The sequence below is a fragment of the Micromys minutus genome, assembly GCF_963924665.1.
Source record: "Micromys minutus genome assembly, chromosome: X".
Taxonomy (NCBI): Eukaryota; Metazoa; Chordata; class Mammalia; order Rodentia; family Muridae; genus Micromys; species Micromys minutus.
Window position 1 is genome coordinate 113,617,144 of NC_137970.1, and position 23,783 is coordinate 113,640,926.

At 38.7% G+C, this 23,783-nt stretch overlaps 1 protein-coding gene across 1 annotated transcript; it reads left to right on the forward strand.

Moving 5' to 3' along the window:
• Positions 1–9,280: 9,280 nt before the first annotated feature.
• On the forward strand, positions 9,281–10,237 carry LOC308415632 (eukaryotic translation initiation factor 3 subunit I-like; the record flags this gene model as incomplete). The annotated part of the gene is made up of 1 exon (XM_080910680.1): positions 9,281–10,237. The coding sequence occupies one exon, from the start codon at positions 9,281–9,283 to the stop codon at positions 10,235–10,237; it is 957 nt and encodes a 318-aa protein (XP_080766806.1).
• Between the last annotated feature and the right edge of the window lie 13,546 nt (positions 10,238–23,783).

The window sequence follows — 23,783 nt, forward strand, 5'->3', positions numbered from 1 at the left end:
TATGTGATAGGAAATCTTATAAGTGTCCAACTTCTGTTCTGTAGGCTACATATGTATTTAGTAGAGCTATTGATGTGAGCAAATACAAACCCAGGTTCTCTTTACTACTGAGTCATATCAAAGGATTTTTAACTTTCTTCCCCACCCAACTCACCTCTGTCTCTGTCTCTCTGTCTGTCTCTCTATCTCTCTGTCTCTGTCTCGCTGTCTCTGTCTCTGTCTCTGTCTCTCTCTCTCTCTCTCTCTCTCTCTCTCTGTGTGTGTGTGTGTGTGTGTGTGTGTGTGTAAAAGCCAGAAAAGGAGGCTGGCTCTCCTGGATATGGAGTTATAGGAGGTTGTAAGCTGCCTGATGAGAGTTCTGGGCACTGCACTTGGGTCCTCTATAAGAAGAATACATACTCTTAGTCCAAGAGGAATACATACTCTTAGTCCAAGAGGAATACATACTCTTAGTCCTAGAGGAATACATACTCTTAGTCCAAGAGGAATACATACTCTTAGTCCAAGAGGAATACATACTCTTAGTCCTAGAGGAATACATACTCTTAGTCCTAGAGGAATACATACTCTTAGTCCTAGAGAAATACATACTCTTAGTCCTAGAGGAATACATACTCTTAGTCCGAGAGGAATACATACTCTTAGTCCTAGAGGAATACATACTCTTAGTCCTAGAAACATCTCTCTCGTCCTTATCATCAGATTTGTTTTGCAGTTTTCGTTTGTCACTCACTTACTGGTTTGTGATTGTGAGATTTGTAGTTGACAACATCTTGTCATAATGCTAGAAGTCTTTTTTTTCAAATAGCCTTTGTCCTACACTGAAATATCCTTTTAGTCATCGGGGTATTATCAAGGAATGAAACAAAGTGTAATTCTCTTTTCTTGTTATTGAAAGGATATTATGGATGCTTAATACATCATGAATAGAGGAGGAAATTGAATTCTATTCTTAGTCCAATTTTAATGAAATTAACTTCACACAAATACTTAGTCTTCATTATACCTTCTTGTATGTTTATTGTAGGAGCAACAGAGTAAGTCTTCTGATAAGAAACAATTATCATATACAACACCTTTTTATTTTATAATTCATTGGCTCAACTTGAAGTTGAGAATTTGAAACCATAATTGGCAGGGAGAAATTAACTTAGTTATAATTGTCCTAGCTTAATGGAAATAGTGAATAACTTAGAAACCAGCAATAGAATAAATACAGATCATAACTAGATGCAGGTCTTTATCTAAGGACTAGTTTACCTGATCAGTTTGCTTTATATTTTACGTATTTGCTATATTTAAGGTCGCAGTGCTTGTGTGTGTGCGTGTGTACGTGCGTGCGTGCATGCATGTGTGTGTGTGTGTGTGTGTGTGTGTAAGGCTGGTAGTAGGAAAGCAACTCAGAAACATTTTCTTGACAACAGTTGCGTTCAGCTAATTAGTTGCTTGGCTATTTTCAAAATGTCTGAATACAAGCATTTATTTAAAACAAGCACTGTGATTGAGATAACTGGCAGCTACAGATGTGGACTATTTTCTTTTGATTTCCTTTTCTCATCACCTCAAATATTTTTCATGTATTTATGGTGAGAACATTTAAAATAGTCTCAGCTGTGGTGAAATATATAATACATTATTATTAACTATAGTTATGCTGTTTAATAAAACATTGGCCTCCCATATATCTGTAACTTCTTACACTGATCAACATTCCCCTTTCCCTGCCTACCACCAAGTTAACCCCAATCTTCTGGTAATCACCAGTATTCTCTCTATTTTTATAAAATCAACATTTTAAAGTTACACATGTCTCAGCTTTAATTGTCAACTTACTTAGCATAAAGCAGTGGGTCTCACCCTTCCTAATGCTGTGACCCTTTAAACAAAGTTTCTCATGGTATGATGACCCCAACCATAAAGTCTTTTGTTGATATTTCATAACTGTATTTTGTTGCTAATTTTGTGAATCATAATATAAATATCTGATATTCAGGGTATCTGATATTCGACCCTCAAAGGCACCGAGACTCACAGATTGAGACCACTGTCCTACAGGCATGAAAAAAGGCATTTTCAATTGAGAGACTGCCCAAATCAGTTTGACTTGTAGGCATGTATGCAGAAGATTGTATTTTAGTTACTAAATCTGTATAGGAGTTATATTATTCTGGGCAGGTGCTCCAGGACCATATAAGTAAGCTAGTTATGCACAGGCCTGAGGGCAAGTCAACAAACAATGTTCTTTCTGTATATTCTTGACTGTAAATTCCCTGGTTAGAAATAATGTTGCCAAGAATAACAGGCAGGCCTATACTCAACAGTCTGCTTGAGTTCCTGCCCTGACATCCATCAATTATGGATTATAATCTACAATCTTAAATCCTTCCCTACCCTAAGTTGCTTTTGGTCAGACTTTTTTTTTTTTTTTTTTTTTTTTTTTTTTTTTTTTTTTTTTACAGCAACAGAAAGAACTGAAGCTGAAGCTGGTACCAGAGAATAAGGTGTTTCTCTGATGAACCTGATCATTTGTCTTTTTAAGTCTCGAACTGTTTTTGTGGGAGGATCATGGAAACCCTTGGCACTGGAGAAGCCGTTGAATGTTGAACAGAGATTTATGGGACTGTCCTGGTAGGAATGTGGATAATAAGAAGGTGGAAAAGAAGTGTAGACAATAGAGGCCTGGCTTGTGAGGTTTTAGAGAGAAGTGAAGACTATCAAAATCAGGAAAGGACCCATTTGTATGTTATTTTCATTAAGAATTTCTATATGCCAAAAGAGCACTCATGGTATGTGCTCATAAGTGGATACTAGTCCAAAAAGCTCGGAATACCCAAGAAACAATTCACAGAACTTATGAAGCTCAAAGAGAAAAAAGGCCAGAAGGTGGATGCCTCCCTCAGTCCTTAGAAGGGAGAACAAAACACTCATGGGAGGAAATGCAAGGTCAAATAGAGGAGCACGGATTGGAGAAACGATCATCCAGAGACTGCCTCACCTGGGGATCCATCCCATATGCAATCACCAAACCCAAGCACTATTGATGATGCCAATTAGTTCTTACTGGCAGGCATCTGATATGGATGCCTCCTCAGAGGCTCTTCCAGAACTATACTGATACAGCTAACAATTTGACTGAATATGGGAAGTCCAATGAAGGACCTAAAGAAAGGACTGAAGGAACTGAAAGGCTCTGCAACTCCATGGGAAGAACAAAATGATCAACTAACCAAACCCAGTATAGCTCCCAGGGACTAAATCACCAACCAATGAGCACACATGGAGAGACCCATGGCCCCAGGTGCATATGCAGCAGAGGATAGCATTTTCTGGCATCAATGGGAAGAGAGGCCTTTGGTCCAGTGAAGGCTTGTTTTCCCAGTGTAGGGGAATGCCAAGGTGCTGAGGTGGGATAGGGTGGTTGGGAGAGGGAGCACCTTCATGGAGGCAATGGGAGGGGCACGAGGGATGGTTCATGGTTGAAGTATTTCCAGAGATCCTGAGAACCATTGCGGAAGCCTCAGTTGTAGTGGAGATCCCAGAATACTGGACTTTCCCAGACATCTACAGTATGTGTGGAATAGAACTGGCTTACACGTACAAGACAAGCTCTCTGTTCTATGGGTGGCAGATCTGAAGAATTGAGACTGCCTAGTCTTTTAGAGGCTGAAGACTACTACAAAATGAGAGACTCCTCGAGGTGAAGGATACTTGGATTTCCACTGCTGGAATCTGGTGTTCTTGTGCTTCAGATCTTTTGTGATAAGTATTTAACTTGTTTTCTATAGACAGGAGCCCATTGTTAAGAGACTCTCTACTTTCAAAGAGGCAATAAACTTTTGAAACCTGTGGATTTTTAAGGCCTGTGGGACTTCGAAAAGTGTGGTGTTTTTCATATTATGATGGAAACACAAGGCTTTGAGGGAAACCGAATAAATGGTTATGACTTAAAACGAAATGCCTTTGTGTCAAGTTGACAAGGTGTAGTGTCCCAGTTATCTTTATTGTTAGCTTAACACAACATATAGTCCCCTGAGGAGGGAGTCTCAATTGAGGAACTGCCCAAATCATATTGGCCTGTGGGTATGTCTGTGGAGGAGGGTGAGGATTAGGAAGTCTTGATTGTTAATTGATGTAGGAGGACCTAGTCCACTGTGAATGGTATCAGTTCTTTGGTACTGAGTGGTAGAAGAGAGCTAGCTAAGCAGGAGCTGGAGAGCGAGTCAGCAAGCAGCAGCACTTCTCCAGGGTTTCAGTTCCCTGCTTGAGTTCCCCCCATTGACTTCCCTCAGTGATGCCCTGTAACTGTAAGCCGGAATGGATGCACTCCTTCTGCACCTTGCTTTTGTTCAGTGTTTTAATCACGGCAACAGAAACGGAAGAACACTACCTATGCATGAGAGCATGGAGATTCTCATTTCCTCTGCCTGCTTTGTTTAAGCTAATGTAGTGACCTAGAGTTCCAGTCATGCTGCAGTGCATGGCAAGATTGAATTTTGCCTTTAGTTATTGGGTGGTATCTCATTATGTATGGGTATCATTTTTCTTTGTCCATCCCTTAGTTAGTGGACACTTAGGTTGTCTTCATTTATTGGCTAATTAACATCCTCACCAACAGTTAGCATCCTCATCACAGGCTTCCTTTGCCCCAGCCACGTTTTTTTTTTTCAGTTGTCTGTGTGTTGTCCAAACAGAGAAAGAAAATCATTTTGATTATATTACATGGTAGAAAGTTAGGGTCTTAATATTTCTGCTGTTTGTGATCTGCAAAATATACATGGTCCTTAAATATTCTAGATTAATGAGAAGTTTGATGGCCCTGAAATGCTTTATTACATTTCATTTTGCATACTATAGAAACATTATTTTCCTATCAAAATGCTGAAGGCCTTGTGTGAAAATATTTCTTGAAGCAACGAAACAAGTATTTGTGTGCCTACTTTGTGTGTATATGGTATATGTGAGTAAGTGTGTGTGTGAGCGTGTGTGCCTGTGTGTGTTTGTTTGTTTGTGTGTGCATGCGTACTTTGTGTGTATTTGGTATATGTGAGTGTGTATGTGTGTGTGTGTGTGAGTACATGTGTGTGTGTGTGTGTGTGTGTGTGTGTGTGTGTGTGTGTGTGTGTGTAGGGGGCATGCCTGTGTATATTAGTTCATGTGGATGCCAAATATCAATGTTTAGTGTGATGACCATATTTTTTAGGTAATTTCTAAACCTGGACCTGATGGATAAGGATAGGCTGGCCAGCATGCTTCAGCAATCCTCCTGCCTCTGATTTCCTATCTCTGGAGTTAAAGGTGCACAATGTCATAGTTGGTGTTTATGTGGTCACCAAGCACTGAACTAATGTTGTCATGCCTTTACAGTGAAATATTTTGAAAACTGTCATCTGCTGAGCTCTGAGGCCTGCTTTTGATCTTATCCCTGCAGTTTTTTTTTTATTTATTATTTTCTAGAAAACAAATAGAGATACCATTATTCCGTCTAATGAGAAAAATGCATGCTATCAGACGTGGAAGAATTTTTCAGTTTTGTTTTTAAACAGGGTCTCATGTATCCAGTACTGGCCTAGAGAGGACCGAACAGCTGAGGATGACTTTGAACTTCTGGTCTTCTTGCCTCTGTCTTCATAGTGCCCTGGTTATACTTGTGTACCACCGCCGTTGGTTTATAATTTGCTGTACGTGGGGATATATTCAGGAGGGGAAGGCAAGTTCTCTAACAATTCTCTTCTGAGAAGGAAACAACAAGGGCCAGTGGATGATAATTCTCACAGGTGCTTCTCATATACATTACTGGGATTAGATCATTAGGCCGAACCCTTTGAGCATTAAAAAAGCCTAGCAATAGTCTTAGGGTCTTTCTTAATCAGAGGAGAACAAGCCTTGAGCTTTCCAAACTTTCCCAGCTAGAAAGGAAAAACAATCTCACTCCGATACCCTAAGTGCTGTTTCTCTGAGTAGTTGGCTTCCCGGAAGGTAAAGAGGTGCTCATTTAGCAATCTAAGACCAAGTGAGTGGTGGCCAAGGGAAAGTAAAATGTAGCATTCAGTGTTTCATTTAAAGACGGGATCTTCAAGCTGAGAGCTGGCAGGAATCAGAGCCATGAGTCACCCAGCCTATCTTGTGCACTGCAAATTGACCCTGACAACAAACAGAAAATCAATCATTAATTTTCACACTCTGCCTTTGATAAACATTTTTATTTGAAGGTAGCTCTAGTCATAATCACAACAACGAAACTTTAACTTGTTATTTTTCAAAGTCTTTTCCTGTGCTCTCCTTAGAATTTTTAGTTCTCTAAATAATGAGTGAAATGTTTGATCCCCCCCCCCTTTGGGATAAGGTATTTCTATGCAGTTTACAGGCTGGGAACTCTGTGTTGCTCAAGCTGACCTGGAACTTACAGTCCCCCTTTTACTGCCTTCCAAATGTTGAGCTTGCAAGTGTTTATCACTATACCTGATATAAGTATGGTATTTTATAATTAATGTAAAATCACAGGTAGAAAGAGACGGTCACAGAAACTTTAACTCTACAATGGTTATAGCCCTGAGCACTTATGTCTAAAGCAGTATGAATGGCATTTCTCAGAATCCAGAGTTTTTATGGGTTATGTGAAGTGATACCGGCTGTGAAAAGGCGATGTTTCTGTCCTGTGAACTGTGATATAACAGGTTTCAAGTAACTTGTGGACCGGTTAAGGCTTTGTTAGCACAACAGCAATGAGTAGCATGGTTACTTTCCAGTCCGTTGTTACTTGCCCTGAAGACTGAAGCTTAAAGTTTGACAAGGGCTTCATCCGTGAATTTGAAGACATAGGTTATTATCTGTAGAAAGAATAGCCAGTGTCATCTCCCTGGGTGGCATTGTCCTGCTTTGTCAGGGTAAATACAAGACTCATGTTAGTCTGGAGGGAATTTCTCTGGACATGCGACAGAGGAGGCAGCAAGCAGAGGCCTCACAGGCAGTGAAGCTAACACCACATTAGTAGACACAGAACCTTCCAAACTGAGGAACAGGGGCCGACCGAAGGGTAACAAGATGGAGAATAAGGAGATCTGATGCCTTTCACACAGTGATGGGGGTCATGGTTGAAACAGATTCCAAGATTAGATTGTACTGATAACCCAGCCTGGAGATGATATTGCTATAGAGGAGGAAGTGGAGTCAAAGATTGTCTCGCTGTACTTAGTAGGTAAAATGAGAAAATAGTCATGCCTAAAGGTGTGTGTGTGCTGAAATGTCTTTTCAATACACCAAAGTGACCTACTGGATACTACTGCCCTGTTCAAACTTCAGCACTTATTTTACCACCAAATTCATTATCTCAGACCTTGCTGTCTCCCAAATCAACCTCCACCTCTCCAATCACTGAAATCATCCTTACCTCCTCTTCTTCCTTCATTCCCCAAATCCTCTGATATACTATACTGATCTTTATTCTTTCAAACTATGCAAAATATGACCAAATGCAAAAAGTGCATATGGCTACGAGGTGACAAACCTTTATCATCTGTCATCTGGACTTCTACAAAGACTACTGACTGGTTTTCTCATCCCTCCTCATCCCCCATTCCTACTTGGAGCCTGTGCTATAGCGAGTCATGGAATGTGATTCATTTAAATCAAAGCTAGATGAGTTAGGACATTGTTGCTAGTTTCCTGTTCACTTAAATGCATGAAGTAAGTTAAAATACATCAGAAAGCAATCCAGTATCTGTCTTTCCATAAGTATATCAAGGTTTTAAGATTTAAGAATTGAGACCTAGTAGGTGAGGCCAGTCTTGGAAATTATAAAATGTAATTTTTGGTCTTAAAAGTGCTTAAATGAAATGAGTAGTTTTGCTTTGACAATAAAACTTTGAATTCATAAATGCCTAAGTACATTTCATATCTCAGTTGTATGCCACATTCTAGTTAGACTTCAAGCAAGATAAAAAGTTCTGTATTGCGTATACAAAATTACAATTTACATAAAAAATCCTTAATTTTCCTCACGGAGAACAATGCGTTTGAAGATAATGGTAAAATTATGCTGACTTCTCACAGGAGGTCCTGCATCAAAAATATATTACATACAACTGTCAATCTTCTAATTAACAATCAGGTCCAATGGATCCAATTATTTGCTGTAAGAGAATTTAAAATATTCTCACATAATACTATTATTGTCCACCTGGGTTACCCAGAGATTATTGAAGATTGTCTGGGAAAGTTCAGCGGTCAGGGAAGACTGGCCGTCAGGGAAGGGAAGGAGAAAACGAGGGTCAGTGCTTTTGGCTCAACCCAATGATTCTCTAGAGCTGAGGTGTGCACTTTCCTTACTTTGTCTTGAAGTTTGGAATCTGTTAAGTAATTTACTTGCATGTTAGAGGTTGTCCTCTTTTTGGAAGATCATTGGGATCCTGTTATCTAAAGTAGTAATGATTATCTCTTGAAGGAATATTCCCCGTTCATATTAGTCAAAACTATTATTATATTTATTGTTAAATAACACATTGAATATAATATTCAATGCAATAAAAATCAATAAAAAATCATATGAATCTGAAATGTTCATGCCAGCCAATGAAGCCAATGTCCTCCCAGAAGTGTGGGGATATGTGAAGATTAGAATGTGTGATGGCCAGTGAATTCCACTTGCATTTCATGTTCTTCCAAATTAGGTGTTCAGTGATAAGTCCTTTACCTACCCGAATATAACTCTAAATACTGACAAGGACTAAGTCCAGCTCTCCCTCTCTCCTCCAGGATTCTAACATTTCTTCTCACCACTAAGTACATCTAGGGGCATCATCATTTAATGGCCTTATAGAATCAGCTCTAATTCCTAACTGACAACTTACTTTATAGTCTATGGACTTAAGGTTTTCTGGTCCACAGGAACACCCTTTCATATGAATGGTAGCATGTCACCTTTCAGGAGTGAAGGGAAGGTTGTAATCACCAGTTGCTTCCAAGGCATAAGTATCAACCATAAAAATTCATCTTGATCCTTTGTATTGTTCCAATACCTGTATTTATTCATATCCACCTGTGTTCCAAATGATTTTGGACACTTCTAACCTCCTGGGGACTGTTCATAAAGCACGTGTATGTTACTAGGTCTTAGATTTCTTATAATGTACAACTATCCACCAAGGTACTTGCTTATGTGTATTTTCAAATGGCAACACAGAAAATATCTAAGTTATAAATTGTAAAATTGGAAAAACACATATTTAATTAGAAACCTTAAATCAGCTACTCACATTCCCTCTCTCCTCCAGTCACTGCCAGGATGAAGCCCATCCTGCTGCAGGGCCATGAGCGGTCCATCACGCAAATCAAGTACAACCACGAAGGAAACCTCCTCTTCACTGTGGCCAAAGACAATGTCAATGGCGAGAGGCTGGGTACTTACATGGGCCACACTGGAGCTGTGTGGTGTGTGGATGCTGACTGGGACACCAAGCATGTCCTTACTGGCTCAGCTGACAACAGCTGTCGTCTTTGGGACTGTGAAACAGGGAAGCAGCTCGCTCTACTCAAGACAAACTCAGCCGTCCGGACCTGTGGCTTTGACTTTGGGGGCAACATCATCATGTTCTCCACGGACAAGCAGATGGGGTATCAGTGTTTTGTGAGCTTCTTCGATCTGCGGGATCCAAGCCAGATTGACAGCAATGAGCCCTACATGAAGATCCCCTGTAATGATTCCAAGATCACCAGTGCCGTTTGGGGTCCCTTTGGGGAGTGCATCATCGCAGGCCACGAGAGCAGAGAACTCAACCAGTATAGCGCCAAGTCTGGAGAGGTGTTGGTAAATGTTAAGGAGCACTCCCGGCAGATCAATGACATCCAGTTGTATAGAGACATGACTATGTTTGTCACTGCCTCCAAGGACAACACAGCTAAGCTCTTCGATTCTACAAGTCTTGAACATCAGAAGACTTTCCGAACAGAACGTCCTGTCATCTCGGCTGCTCTCTCTCCCTATTATGACCATGTGGTGCTGGGAGGTGGTCAGGAAGCCATGGATGTAACCACAACCTCCACCAGGATTGGCAAGTTTGAGGCCAGGTTCTTCCATCTGGCTTTTGAGGAAGAGTTTGGGAGAGTCAAGGGCCACTTTGGACCTATCAACAGCGTTGCCTTCCATCCTGACGGCAAGAGCTACAGCAGCGGTGGTGAAGACGGCTATGTCCGCATCCACTACTTCGACCCACAGTACTTTGAGTTCGAGTTTGAGGCCTAAGGAGCTGGATCTCCATCCACAACCGGGAAGCTGCTCACAGAAGGTTTTAGACTCTGAGAAATAAATTAGTTTGTTAAAAAGAAAAAGAAACCTTAAATCATTAAGACTATCTTTTATTTATTCATTGACAATTTTAGACACGTTAATGATCTTATCCATTCCCAACTCCCTCTTCTCACTCTTCCAGGCATTCTCCCAACAAATGGCCCTTCCCACTTTATGACCCCCCCTGTTTCCTGGTGATTTTTCACTAAACCAGTATTACTGGGAACAATAGTGCTTTAAATATCAATTAACACCTAATTATCTAATAAGAGCTGACCTCATACAATCCCTTACTTCTTTGCTTAATAAAATGAGTCGATAATCATTAAACTCCTTTCAAAGGTAAACCCAGTGCAGTCAGTGGAAGACCATGCTAAGTGAGATAATATTTAGTGGAGTTTGGTCTTCTGTGCAGAAACTGTTGTTACTTTTGGGCCCCCACATAAGTGCTGTCAAAAGCGTATCTGAAAATATAATATTTGATAAATATTTTCTAATGAAAATCATGCCCTACGTTGTCTTGATCATAACTGTTTTTTTAACACACTCAGACTTATTTTTGATGTGAATCTGTTTTATTTAAGGTTTGTAATGAATATAAATTTGCTATCCAAATAATGATTCTCATTGTCATGCTTGCATGAATTTTCATTGTATGCCCTTTGTTATGATATTTTAAAAAAATCTCTCTTTCATTTTGTTAGTTTTCATCATCTTCCAAAATAACCCCCCCCCATTTTAATGGGATTTTAAAATAGAATATTACAGTGGAAGAATCTTTATCATTATGCATTTCACTTATTTAGCTTGATGTGATAATGCATCTCCAAAAATGACATTAGTTCTTCTTTCTTATGGCTGAACAAACTCTGTTACAGGCATAGATAGCATATTTTCTTAATCTATCCAGTGATAGACACATAAACTAATTGCCTAACTTGCCCCAAACATGAATATGCTGACTTGAATTTCTTTGTGTATATATCCTGGCAGGGCACAGTTAGATCATATAGAAGTTTAATATTTAGATTTTTGAGGCATCCTAATGATGACTTAGATAATGAGTTTTCTAATTGACTCTTCCATCAATAGTGGAATATGTTTCTCCAGGAGCATACTTACCTGTGGTGGTTGTTGTTGTCAAAAGTCTAATTTTTTTTAAAAAAAGAATCTAACAGGAAGTGAAAGAAGTAGACGTAACATGTGCCACATATATGACACATTTATGAACACTTAAACCTTATGTGTGGACCAAAAATTAAGGACGTATGTACTATCTACATAGACGTTTGTGCAGAAAAAATTATTTCAAAAGAAAGAGTAAATTAACCATGTGGGACCAGGGATATAAAAAAAGTTTTGCGAAGGTGAATTTTGATAGACTTTCCTTAAAGTTTATCATTAATTTTTACCAAAATATATAAACCAACACTTATTTTAATTTCTCAAATTGAAAGCTAGTCTTTAAATGTTTTTTTCCAACATACAATTTTTGTTTCCACTAATTCTGCAACTCGTTTTGTTGCCAGCAGAGGGCGCGCAAAGACAAGATGCCAGGCTAGAGCCCTACAGGAGAATGAGGACCATGGTTAAAGAGAGTTGGACAAAAATGTAAACTACTGCATCTGTATTGGTCAGGTGCTAGTAGGACCTTTCAGGGGACAGCGGTACCAGACTCCTGTTGGCAAGTGCTTCTTCATGTTAACAATAGTGTGGGGTTTTGCTGTCTGCAGACAGATCCAGATACAGACAACCATCTGACTGAGCCCAAGGATATCAATGGAAGAGATAGGAGAAGGACTGAAGGAGCTGATGGGGATTGCAACCTCCTAGGAAGAATAATATCACCTAACTGGGCCACTCAGAACTCCCAGAGACTAAACTATCAACCAAAGAGCACACATAGAGCGAACCATGACTCCAGCTGCATATGTAGCAGAGGATGATGGTCTTATCTGACATCAATGGGAAGGAAGGGAGGCTTGTTACCTCAGTTTAGGGAGATGCTAGAGCAGTGAGGTGGGAGTAGGTGTGTGGAGGAGCATCCTCATGAAGGCAAAGAGGAGGGGGATGTGACGGGGGAGTAACCAGGTGGTGGGATAACATTTAAATGTAAATGAATAAAATGATTAATGAAAGAAATGAAAACTACTAGAAAGGCAGAAGCAAAAAAAAAATTTGACCCCTAAACTACAAAGATGAGTTAAATGTAGCCAAATTTGAAAATCCTCTGAAAGGGTCATTTTTTTTCCCAACATATTTATTTCTCCTGCTTTATTCCATGTGCTAATTAAAATGAATTCAGCAAGTTAATCCTAACATTCTTTTCTAGATGAATGGAAAGACAAGATAATTTTTTAAATGTTCTGTTTGATTTTTGTAATCATCATGTTAAAATGTTTTTTCAATATTTGCTTTTACATGATCTAATTAATCAATTATAAATTAATTCACCATTGGTTTTATCATACAATGATTTCTCATCCATCTTTTGGGGCTCATTTGCTTTTATTTTACAAGGTTTTCTGTTCTCTTGTCCCCACTGAGCTTTATTTAAACAAATTCCATTGCTTTGTATGTTGCTATGGTTTGCTGTACTCTGACTGTGATGCTGAGGTGGAAACCCGATCAATAGTTGTTCAATTGCTCAGCTTTTAGGATCTGATCAGGTCACAAGAACTCCGCTCTTGTGAATGGGATTAGTGTGTTTATATGAACAAATGATAACTCCACAGGAGCGTGTTTGCATAGAATCTACAACTAATAAACTTTCACCAAACACCAAAATCAGGTTGAGCATTTTAGCTTTAGAATTAAGAGAGATAAATTTGCATTTGTAAATTACTCAGTTCAAGAGATTTTCTTAGATTTAATTGATAAAGGCAGTGACTTCATGTATTATGTTATCCAGAACACACTTAGTGAAGAACCTTGATGTATCAGATCACATTGAAATACACCCAGGAATGTGGTAATCTAGAAGTAACTAGCAATAACTAACCATGGAAGTAGTATCAGAGAAATGTTGTGAAGAAATTAAGGGTGGGAAAGGATGTCTGACGAAAGAGTTAGAGCAGAGATCTGAAAAAGGAGATGCCCAAGCAAAAGAGCCAGCTAGGTTTGGGAAACATTTCCCATAGAATCTGCTGGGTAATATGATATCTATCTAGGCAACTGAGCTCAATTTTCATTACAAAGTGAAAGTAGCTGTAGTCAGCAGCAAAGGCCATGATTGTAAATAATTAAACCTTATTTACAGAAACAGATCCATACCTGTTGTGTCCTCCAGGCAAGGCAAAGAGCAAAATTCAAAGCAGTATATCAGGGCAAGTTTGGCACTTTATGGGAATACAGTTCTGTATGGATAGACAATAAGGAGTAAGGAAACATTAATACCTTCAGTTACTTTTGCATCATTATGACCAAGGAGTAAATTAAGAAATGAAGGATTTATCTTAATTTATCGTTTCAAAGACATTTCAGATCCACTGCATATGGTCAGAAAGAAGAGAACTTAGGATAGAACCCCAAAAGGTCTTATCTCCAACAACTACTCCCATCCCTTAGGCCTTCCACCAAGGTACTCTATAGCATACAAAATAATACTGGGGCCAAACAAGACTGCTCAGAGGGTCAAGTCACTTACTGTGCAAGTGTGAGAAACTCAGGTTGACAGCTGGAACACACAGGAAGGAAGAAGGAGAGAGAATAGACCCTGGAAAGTCGTTTCCCCACCTCTGTATGCTTGCTGTGTCACTGGCATGCCCATACCCATAGACAAACGTGTAAATAACCAAAAATAATAAACAGCCAAACAAATAAACAAGAGCTACAATTTAGGTGCCGAGTGTTCAAACCATGAGCCTGTCATGGGTATTTCAAATTTAAATGGCAGCAAGCGCTAAGAGACATGCAGTGGCAACTTCATTTTGTAGAGTATAGCAAGACACTTTGAACTTACTCTAAATCTTAAGGGATAATTTTGATGGATCCTAAGTAAATTAATCCATAATTTAACGGGTGTCTTAAAAGGTAGGCTCAGGGCATTGGGTAAAGAGAGGAATGTGGCAGGAGGAAGACTGGTTGCCAGATTAAATGAGAGAGGATAGGAGTTTAGAATAGGCGAGTAAGAGGAGTTAGACACTATAGGAGAGATCCATCTCTGTTTGAGAGGTAGAATCAATAGGAATGACTGAAAGACAAGGAAAAGGATGTGGGAAAACAGGAAAGGGGAGATAATGGCAGAGGCAAGGTTTGGGAGGATGGGACCCAAAATACATTTTCATGAAAAAATTAGATACTTGTTAAAAATGGAACTTGAAGATATAAGGTTCACCTAGTTCATTCCGCAGACCTAACATTGTAAGTTATTGAATCACAGATAGTATGCTGTCTCGAGGAATAACTTTAGGACTCATTTGCATATATGTACTATGAAAGCATTTAACTTAGTGTGTCAGATGGAGAGAAAGAGCTAGGAGAAACATCAAGTACCTTGAGATAGTCGCTATTTAAATGGTAAGAAGAGGAGGAGAAACCGCTTGTTCTATTCACAGTGAAGAAGAAGAAAATGGGCACTTTAGAAAGATTGGTAATTTTTTGTTGTTGTTGTTGTTGCCTACTGACCAAGACATGGCTGAAAGCAGAAGCTGATATTCTTGTTCCCTATAAGTCTAAAACCGTGTCAGGCAGGTATTTTATACATGAAATTATCACTCCATTATGTGTGTGTCTGTGTGTGTGTGTGTGTGTGTGTGTGTGTGTGTACTTGTGTTAGCACTTACGAGGCTGTATTTCATGTCTATCACACAATACTCTATTTTAGGTAGCCTAATTTTAACTTTGTACCATGGCAAAGGAGTATCTTTGATTAGGGTACATCCAGTGCTGTTTATTTCTATTCTGGGTCCATCTTCCAAAGATTGCCTTTCCATTTTCTGTTCCTACCCATGTCTTACCTGAAATGACATAAGCACAAGCCCTTGCTTCAAAACCTCAATGCCTGAATATTTAGTGTGTCCTCTTGAATAAATGAGAAGAGGGCATTCGAGACAAAGACAAGTGGTGTCAATGAAGTCCCCAGCAGGAAAGGAACATCATTGAGTATGTGTGTGTGCAGATGGGGAAAAAAAACCCTAATGCAGACCTGCGTTTTTTCTAGCATCAGAAGAGATGATCACAGCAAAGGTCAACAGCTGAGGTTGTTTTTGAGAATTCCAATCTCAGTGTCGTTACTGCTTGTGAGACACTGATAATTGACATTTGCCTTTGCTTCCGTATTAAATGGAGTCACTGTGCCTGAAAGAAAAGTCAAGCTGCCTAGAGTCAAAAGGAGATAATAAACTGAAGAAGCTAGAGAGGTCTTGACAAATGCGGTGTTCCTGAGGAGGGGAAACACAACAAATAATTTTAAAAGTGTCTTGGATTTAAAATTGTTGTGCATAAGCATGTACATAGTCTATGATCTTAGGCACGAGGGACTGGAATTTCTGTATCACATGTCAGTTATACCTTTCTCCTTTTGAAGAACTGCCAAACCATTTTCCACAGTGGGTGCTGTGCCAGTTGACATTCTCACTAGCAATATATGAGGGCTTCAATTTCGGCATATCTTTCCCACCCTCGGTCTTTTCTGTTAGTATTGCCGACAGGCTGAAATCAAGAAGCACCACTGTAAAGAGAAACTTTAGATTTTGTGTTTTGATGTCAATTTTTCTGATGACTAATGATCGTTGTATTTTCAGAAATAATTTGTGTTTTTGTTATATTTGCATACAAGTGAGCACGTACCTATCTTTAGACAAATTCCTTTATAACAAGTATATAGTATAGTATTTGTGACAGATTTTTTTATTGGGTTTTTCTTTACTTACTTTTCAAATCTTATGCCCCTTCTCAGTTTCCCCTTTGGAATCCCCCATCCCATCCTCCCCCTGCCTCTATGACAGTGTTTCCCCTCCCACTCCCTCCCACGTCCCCTCCCTGGCATTTTTCTACACTGGGGCATTGAGCCTTTACAGAGTCAAAGGTCTCTCCTTTTGTTGATGCTCGATAAGGCAATCCTCTGCTACGTATGTGGCTGGAGCCATGGGTCCCTCCATGTGTGCTCTTTGGTTGGTGGTTTAGTTCCTGGGAGCTCTGAGGAATCTGGTTGGTTGATATTGTTGTTCTTCCTATAGGGTTAAAAACTCCTAACAGATTTTTAAACACTCTGAATTCTATGATTATTCTTTGGGTATTTCACTTTGGGAAAAATCATTCTTGGAAAATTTCGTGCATATATGTAATATATTATGACCATATCCCCACACCTGCTTTCTCCAACTCCTGCCAGGTCACCACCAACAAGTCATTCTTCCAACTTCATGTCCTCTCTTTTCCCTTGCATTTTAGTATGTGCATAGGTATAGGACAATTTACTGAATCATAGGCAACTGACCAGGGCCACATCCCTGAATAAAATTGACTCTCCCTCTTTTCCAGATGCCATTGTCTTCCCATAGCTCTTCAGAAAGTGTGAGTCTCATTATTGGCTTGATCTTGTACAGGTCACTACAACTGTTATGTATGAGTAAGTACAATTTCTATATCATGTCCAGAAGATAGGATTTTACAGCATTTTCCCCATTCTTGATTCCTTATATTCTTTACATACTTTCTTCCTTGTTATACTTTGAGCTGTGGGCATGGTAGTGGTGACATATTTGTCAATTCTAGAGCTATGCACTCATAGCCACTATAAAGATTTTGAAGGACTTGTACATAAAAAATTATAAAACATTAAAGAAATTAATAATAAGAAATGTAAACAATTGGAAACATATATAATCTCTATGGATTGGAAGATAATATTATTAAAATGTTCATATCACTCAGGCTGATTTGCAGATCTGTATTAGTCGCTGTTCTATTGTTTTGAAGAGACACTATGACAGAGGAGGCCACTTTTTTTTAAAGAATTATTTATTTATTTTATGTATGTGAGTACACTGTAGCTGTCTTCAGACAGATCAAAAGAGGGCATCGGATCTCATTACAGATGGTTGAGAGCCACCATGTGGTTGCTAGGAATTGAACTCAGGACCTCTTGAAGAGCAGTCAGTGCTCTTAACCACTGAGCCATCTTTCCAGCCCCCAAGGTAACTCTTTAAAAAAGTAAACATGAAATTGAGGTTTGCTTACAGTTTTGGAGGTTGACTCAATTATCATGTTAAGGAGCATGCTGGCACACATGATACTGGATCAGTAACTAAGAGTTACATACAGATCTTTAGGCCAATGAGAGAGTGTATGTGGGGTGAAGACAGAGACAGGGTTTGTCTCTGTCACTTCTTCCAACAAGACCGCACCTCTTAATTCTAACCCTTTCAAGGAGTTCCACTCCTTGGTAACTAAGCATTCAAATATAGGAAATTCTGGAAGCCTTTCTTTTTCAAACTACAAGATGTGAAACCGAATAAATCCCAATGGCACCTCTAACAGTGATAGAACAATTTGACAATTCACATAGATCCAGAAAACACAAACATCAAAACTGAAAATATCAAGTTCCTGATTTCAAAGAATTTTCCAAGGCTTGGAAATCACATCATTTTCAATACTTGGAGTAGTATCAAGAATGTCAGCTGTTAATCTCACAAGCATACTGAGGTGCAGGGTGGGTAGCAATAAAATACCATAAATGTCACTATTCTTAATGAGGTTCAGTGATTTTTCTTGAGCAAATGCTCTTGGAATTCCAACAAAGTTTTCAGATAATTTCTAGAATTCTTTTAAATATATATATTTGTTTTTCTTATTTTATGTGTATGTGTGGGCTTGAGTATGTATAGGTGCTGAAGTGGTCAGAAGAGGTGTTTTGGTCTCTTGTAGCTGGAGTCGATAGGCAATTGTGGGCAGCCTATTGTAGGTGCTAGAAACAAAACTAAGAAATCTGCAGAGAAGCCAATGTAATTGCTGAGCCATCTCTTCAGTACTGTATTTTCTGAGTTACTTTATCTCTATTTTATCTTTTAAATTTGTGTATATGAGTATTTTGCTTACATGTGTGTCTGTGTACCACGTGTATATAGTGCCAGCAAAGACCAGAAGAGAACATTGTACCCATTCCCTGAAACTAGAGGGGCAGATGGTTGTGAGCCACCCTTTAAGTACTAACCTACCCTGGCATGTCAAGTCAATTTTGCAGGACTAGGCATATTGTCTCCCATTGATGTCAGATAAGGAAGCCCAGTTAGGGGAATGGGATCCGTGGGTAGGCAACATAATCAAGGGTAACACCCCTGCCCTAAGTTGTTGTCTGACTCCCATGAGATTCTGCAAGTTTTTCATTGCTCTAACAAAGGAACAAGATTTGATCACTTTGGTTTTTTTATTAGAACAATCTAAAACCTAATTTGCTAATTTTGCTACCAAAAGCTCAGGCCATTTGCCACCAGGAATAGCAGAGATCCAGGGACACAGGCCTGGTGAGACTGTACTGCGAATAGCTGGGGTGCAGAGAGGGCTAGGCCTAGCACGTGGTAGGTGCAGCCCTCCAGTTGGTCCAGGGGAGCAGGAACTCTGCTATAGAGATGTGGGTCCACCCAGAAGGCAATTGCGTGCAGAACAAATGCTCAAGCATTTGCTTCCTAAAACAGCGGAGATCCAGGGACACAGGCCAGGTACACAGGAAAGACAGGAACCAATCACTGACAACAAGACCACATATAATCACAGACAACAAGAGGCAAAAGGAAAGCAAAAGAACTTACCCAAATGGAAACCAACACAACCTGGCAAAATCAGAACCCAGCTCTCCCATCATAGCAAACAGCTGAATGCCAAACACTCCAGAAAAAGAAGACTCAGGCCTGAAATCACGCCTCAAGATGATGATGGACATCTTTAAACAAGAACAGGAGGAAAAGTAAAAAGAAATAGAAGCTTTTAAAGAGGAAACACGAAAAGCACTCAAAGAAATAAAAGAACTAGAGAAAAACAGAACCAAAGAGATGAAAGAATTGAAGAAGGAATTTAAAATGGAAATGGAAACAATAAAGAAAACACTAAAATAGACAACCCTAGAGGTAAAAAACCTAAAAAAGAAATCAGGAGTCACAGATGCAAGCATCTCCAATAGACTACAAGAGATGGAAGAGAGAATCTCAGGGGCCGAAGACAACATTGAAAACATAGACAAAACAGTCAGAGAAGATGCAAAAACCAAAAAGCTCCTAACCCAAAATGTCCAGCAGATCCAGGACACAATGAGAAGTTGAAACCTAAGGATAATAGGAATAGAAGAGGGTGAAAAATATCAACTAAGAGGCACAGTAAATATCTTCAACAAAATCACAGAAGAAAACTTCCCTACCTTTAAAAATGAGATGACCATGAGCATAAAAGAAGCCTACAGAACTCCAAATAGATTGGATCAGAAAAGAAATTCCTCCTGACACATGATTGTTAAAACACCAAGTGCCCAAAGCAAAGAAAGAATAAAAAAAGCAGTAAGGAAAAAAGGTCATGTAACATATAAAGGCAGACCAATCAGAATCACATCCAACTTCTAAACAGAGACTATGAAATCTAGAAGATCCTGGACAGACATCATGCAGTCCCTAGAGAACACAGCGTCAGCCCAAGCTGATATACCCAGCAAAACTCTCAATAACCATAGATGGAGAGACCAAGATATTCCAGAATTAAATTAAATTTACACAGTATCTGACCACAAATGCAGCACTACAAAGAATTATAGGTGGGAAACAAAATACAATGAGGGAAATTACATCCTAGTAAAAACAAGAAAATACCTAAGCAAGAAAACCAAAGAAAGAAAGAGACACAGGCACAATTCTACCTCTAAAAGCAAAAATAACAGGAAACAACAACCACTACTCCTTAATATCTGTTAACACAAATGGACTCAATTTCTCAATAAAAAGATATAGGCTTTCATACTGGATACATAAACAGAATCCAGCATTTTGCTGCATACAGGAAACTCATCTCAGAGACAAAGACAGACACTATCTCAAAGTAAAAGGTTGGGAAAAAAACTTCCAAGAATATGGCCCCAAGAAACAAGCTGGAGTAGCCATTCTAATTTCAAATAAAGTGGACTTTCAACCAAACGTTTTCAAAAAAGATAAGGATGGACACTTTTTACTCATCACAGAGAAAATTTATCAGGAGGAACTCTCAATCCTTAACATATATACTCCAAATAAAAGAACACCCATATTCATAAAAGAAACCCTACTAAAGCTCAAAAAATACATTGCATCCCACATAATAATAGCGGAAGACCTCAACAACCCACTCTCATCAACGGACAGATCATGGAAACAGAAACTTAAAAAAAGACACAGTGAAACTAGAAGAGGTTATGAACCAACTAGAATAAATAGACATCTACAGAACATTTCATCCTTAAACAAAAGAAAATACATTTTTCTCAGCACCTCAGGGAACCTTCTCAAAAACTGACCATATAATCAGTCACAAAACAAAGCTCAATAAATATAAGATTCAAATACTCCCTTGCATATAATTGGAGAAATTCATTTTTCCTTCATACTAATATGCTGTTCTGTAGAAAGCTCCCTCTCATGAAGATACACAAACCATTGGCATGCATTAGTTATTGTTTAAATGTAGAAAAAGGAAAGGATTTCCTAACAGTGACAATGGAGGACTTTGCCATTGTTTTATACATGTGTGATGTGAGTTAATTGCAGAGGAGAGGGATCCTTATTATTTTACCAGTCTGAGAAATACGAATAAAACTGAAGCGACTCTGTTCTTAGTGGTGTTTTCCAGAAGACTTACCTATGCTTCTTGCCTGAGGCATGTCCAAGGCTAACAGCATTTGCTTGGATTATGAAGATCAGCTTCACATGTGGTGCTTCCTATTATGAAATAAAGTTTAATTTCTTAGGTTGAATATCAAGGACAAAGGTATGTTCTATAGGTCATCTTTTACAATTGAATTGTGGAACAAATGTATTTTTATACCAGTTTAGAAAGCAAACTGGAAAGTGCGAGGCAATCCCTGGACTCAAATTCTGGGCTAAATTTGAGACATGCTACCTGTTGGCTATTTGGCTCAAGGTTTTCACTTTCTTCTTTCAGTTCTTCTATGTCAGTCTTTGTTTGTATGTTCACCTTGAGGATCAGATAAGCAAATGCATGTCATATCCTTAGAATGAGTCATTATCAATTGTAGACGATAATTTTACTTATTACTGCATTACTAATGCATTAATAAAACATTGCACTAAAAAAAGAAAGAAAGAAAGAAAGAAATACGCCCTTGCATCCTATCATATCACCAAGGAATAAGGCTGGTTTTTAATTAAAACAAAGACAACAAAAAGCCCAAATACACATGGAAACTGAAAAATGCTCTATTAAATGATAGCATGATCAAAGAAGAAATAAAAAAGAAATTAAGGATTTTCTAGAATTTAATGAAAATGAAAAGACAACATACACAAACCTATGAGATGCAATGAAAGCAGTACTGAGAGGAAAACTTATAGCTCTGAGTACTTCCAAAAAGAAACTGGAGACAGCATACACTAGCAACTTGACAGCACAGTTGAAAGCTCTAGAACAAAAGGAAGCAGATACCCTCAAGAGGAGTAGACAGCAAGAAATAATCAAACTCAGAGCAGAAATTGACCAAAGCAAAACAAAAGAACAATTCAAACAATCAACAAAACTAAGAGCTGGTTCTTTGTGAAAATTAACAAAATTGATAAACCCTTAACCAGACTAACTAGAGGGAAAAGAGAGAGTATCCAAATTAACAAAATCAGAAAGGAAAGTGGAGACATAACAACTGACACTGAGGAAATTCAAGAAATCATCAGATCATACTACAAGAGGCTATACTCAACAAAGCTGGAAAATCTGGAGGAAATGGATGAATTCCTAGACAGATACCAGATACTAAACTTAAACCAGGGCCAGGTAAACCATTTAAATGATCCCATAACACCTAAAGAAATAGAAGCAGTCATCAAAAGCCTCCCAACCAAAAAAAAAAAAAAAAAAAAAAAAAAAAAAAGGCCAGGTCCAGATGGGTTCAGTGCGGAATTCTATTAGACATTTATTGATGACCTAATACTAAAACTCTCCAAACAATTCCACAATATAGATTCAGATGGAACACTACCTAACTCATTTTTGAGGCGACAGTAACCCTTGTTCCTAAACCACACAAAGACCCTACTAGGAAAGAGAACTTCAGACCAACCTCAGTTATAAACATTGATGCAAAAATCCTGAACAAAATCCTTGCAAACCGAATCCAGGAACACATCAAAACATTCATTCACCATGATCAAGTAGGCTTCATCCCTGGGATGCAGGGATGGTTTAATATATGAAAATCCATCAAAGTAATAGACCATATAAAAAATGCAAAGAAAAAAAAAACACATGGTCACCTCACTAGATGCTGAGAAATCATTTGACACAATTCAACACCCCTTCATGTTAAAAGTCTTCGAAAGAACAGGAATACAAGGCCCATACCTAAACATAATAAGAGCAATATACAGCAAACCAACAGCCAACATCAAACTTAACGGTGGGAAACTTGAAGCAATCCCACTAAAATCAGGGACTCAACAAGGCTGCCCACTCTCCCCCTACCTATTCAACATAGTACTGGAAGTCCTGGCTGGAGCAATTAGACAGCAAAAGGAAATCAAAGGGATACAAATTAGAAAGGAAGAAATAAAAACATCACTATTTGCAGATGACAGGATAGTGTAAGTGACCCCAAAACTTCCACCAGAGAAATTCTACAGCTGATAAACATCTTCAGCAAAGTGGCTGGATATAAAATTAACTCAAACAAATGAGTAGCCTTCCTCTACTCAAAGAACAAACATGCCAAGTATGAACTTAGGGAAAAGATACTCATCACAATAGTCACAAACAATATGAAATACCTTGGTGTGACTTTAACTAAGCAAGTAAAGGACATTTACGACACGAACTTCAAATCTCTGAAGAAGGAAATCTAGGAAGGCCTCAGAAAATGGAAAGATCTTCCATGCTCATGTGTTGGAAGGACCAACATTGTAAAAATGGCCATCTTACCAAAAGCAATCTACAGATTCAATGTAATCCCCATCAAAATTCCCACCCAATTCTTCACAGAGTTGGAAAGAACAATGTGAAATTTCATCTGGAATAAAAAAAGACCTAGAATAGCAGAATCCATCCTCAATAACAAGAAAACATCTGCAGGAATCACTATCACTGACCTCAAGCTATATTACAAGGCAATTGGCTTAAAAACTGCATGGTATTGGTAAGGAGATAGGCACATGGATCAATGGAATAGAATAGAAAATCCAGAAATGAGCCCTCACATATATGGTCACTTGATTTTTGATAAAGGAGCTGTAAGCATTCAATGAAAAAAGGACAGCCTCTACAACAAATGGTGCTGGTCCAATTGTCACTCAGCATGCAGAAGAGTGAAAATAGACCCTTT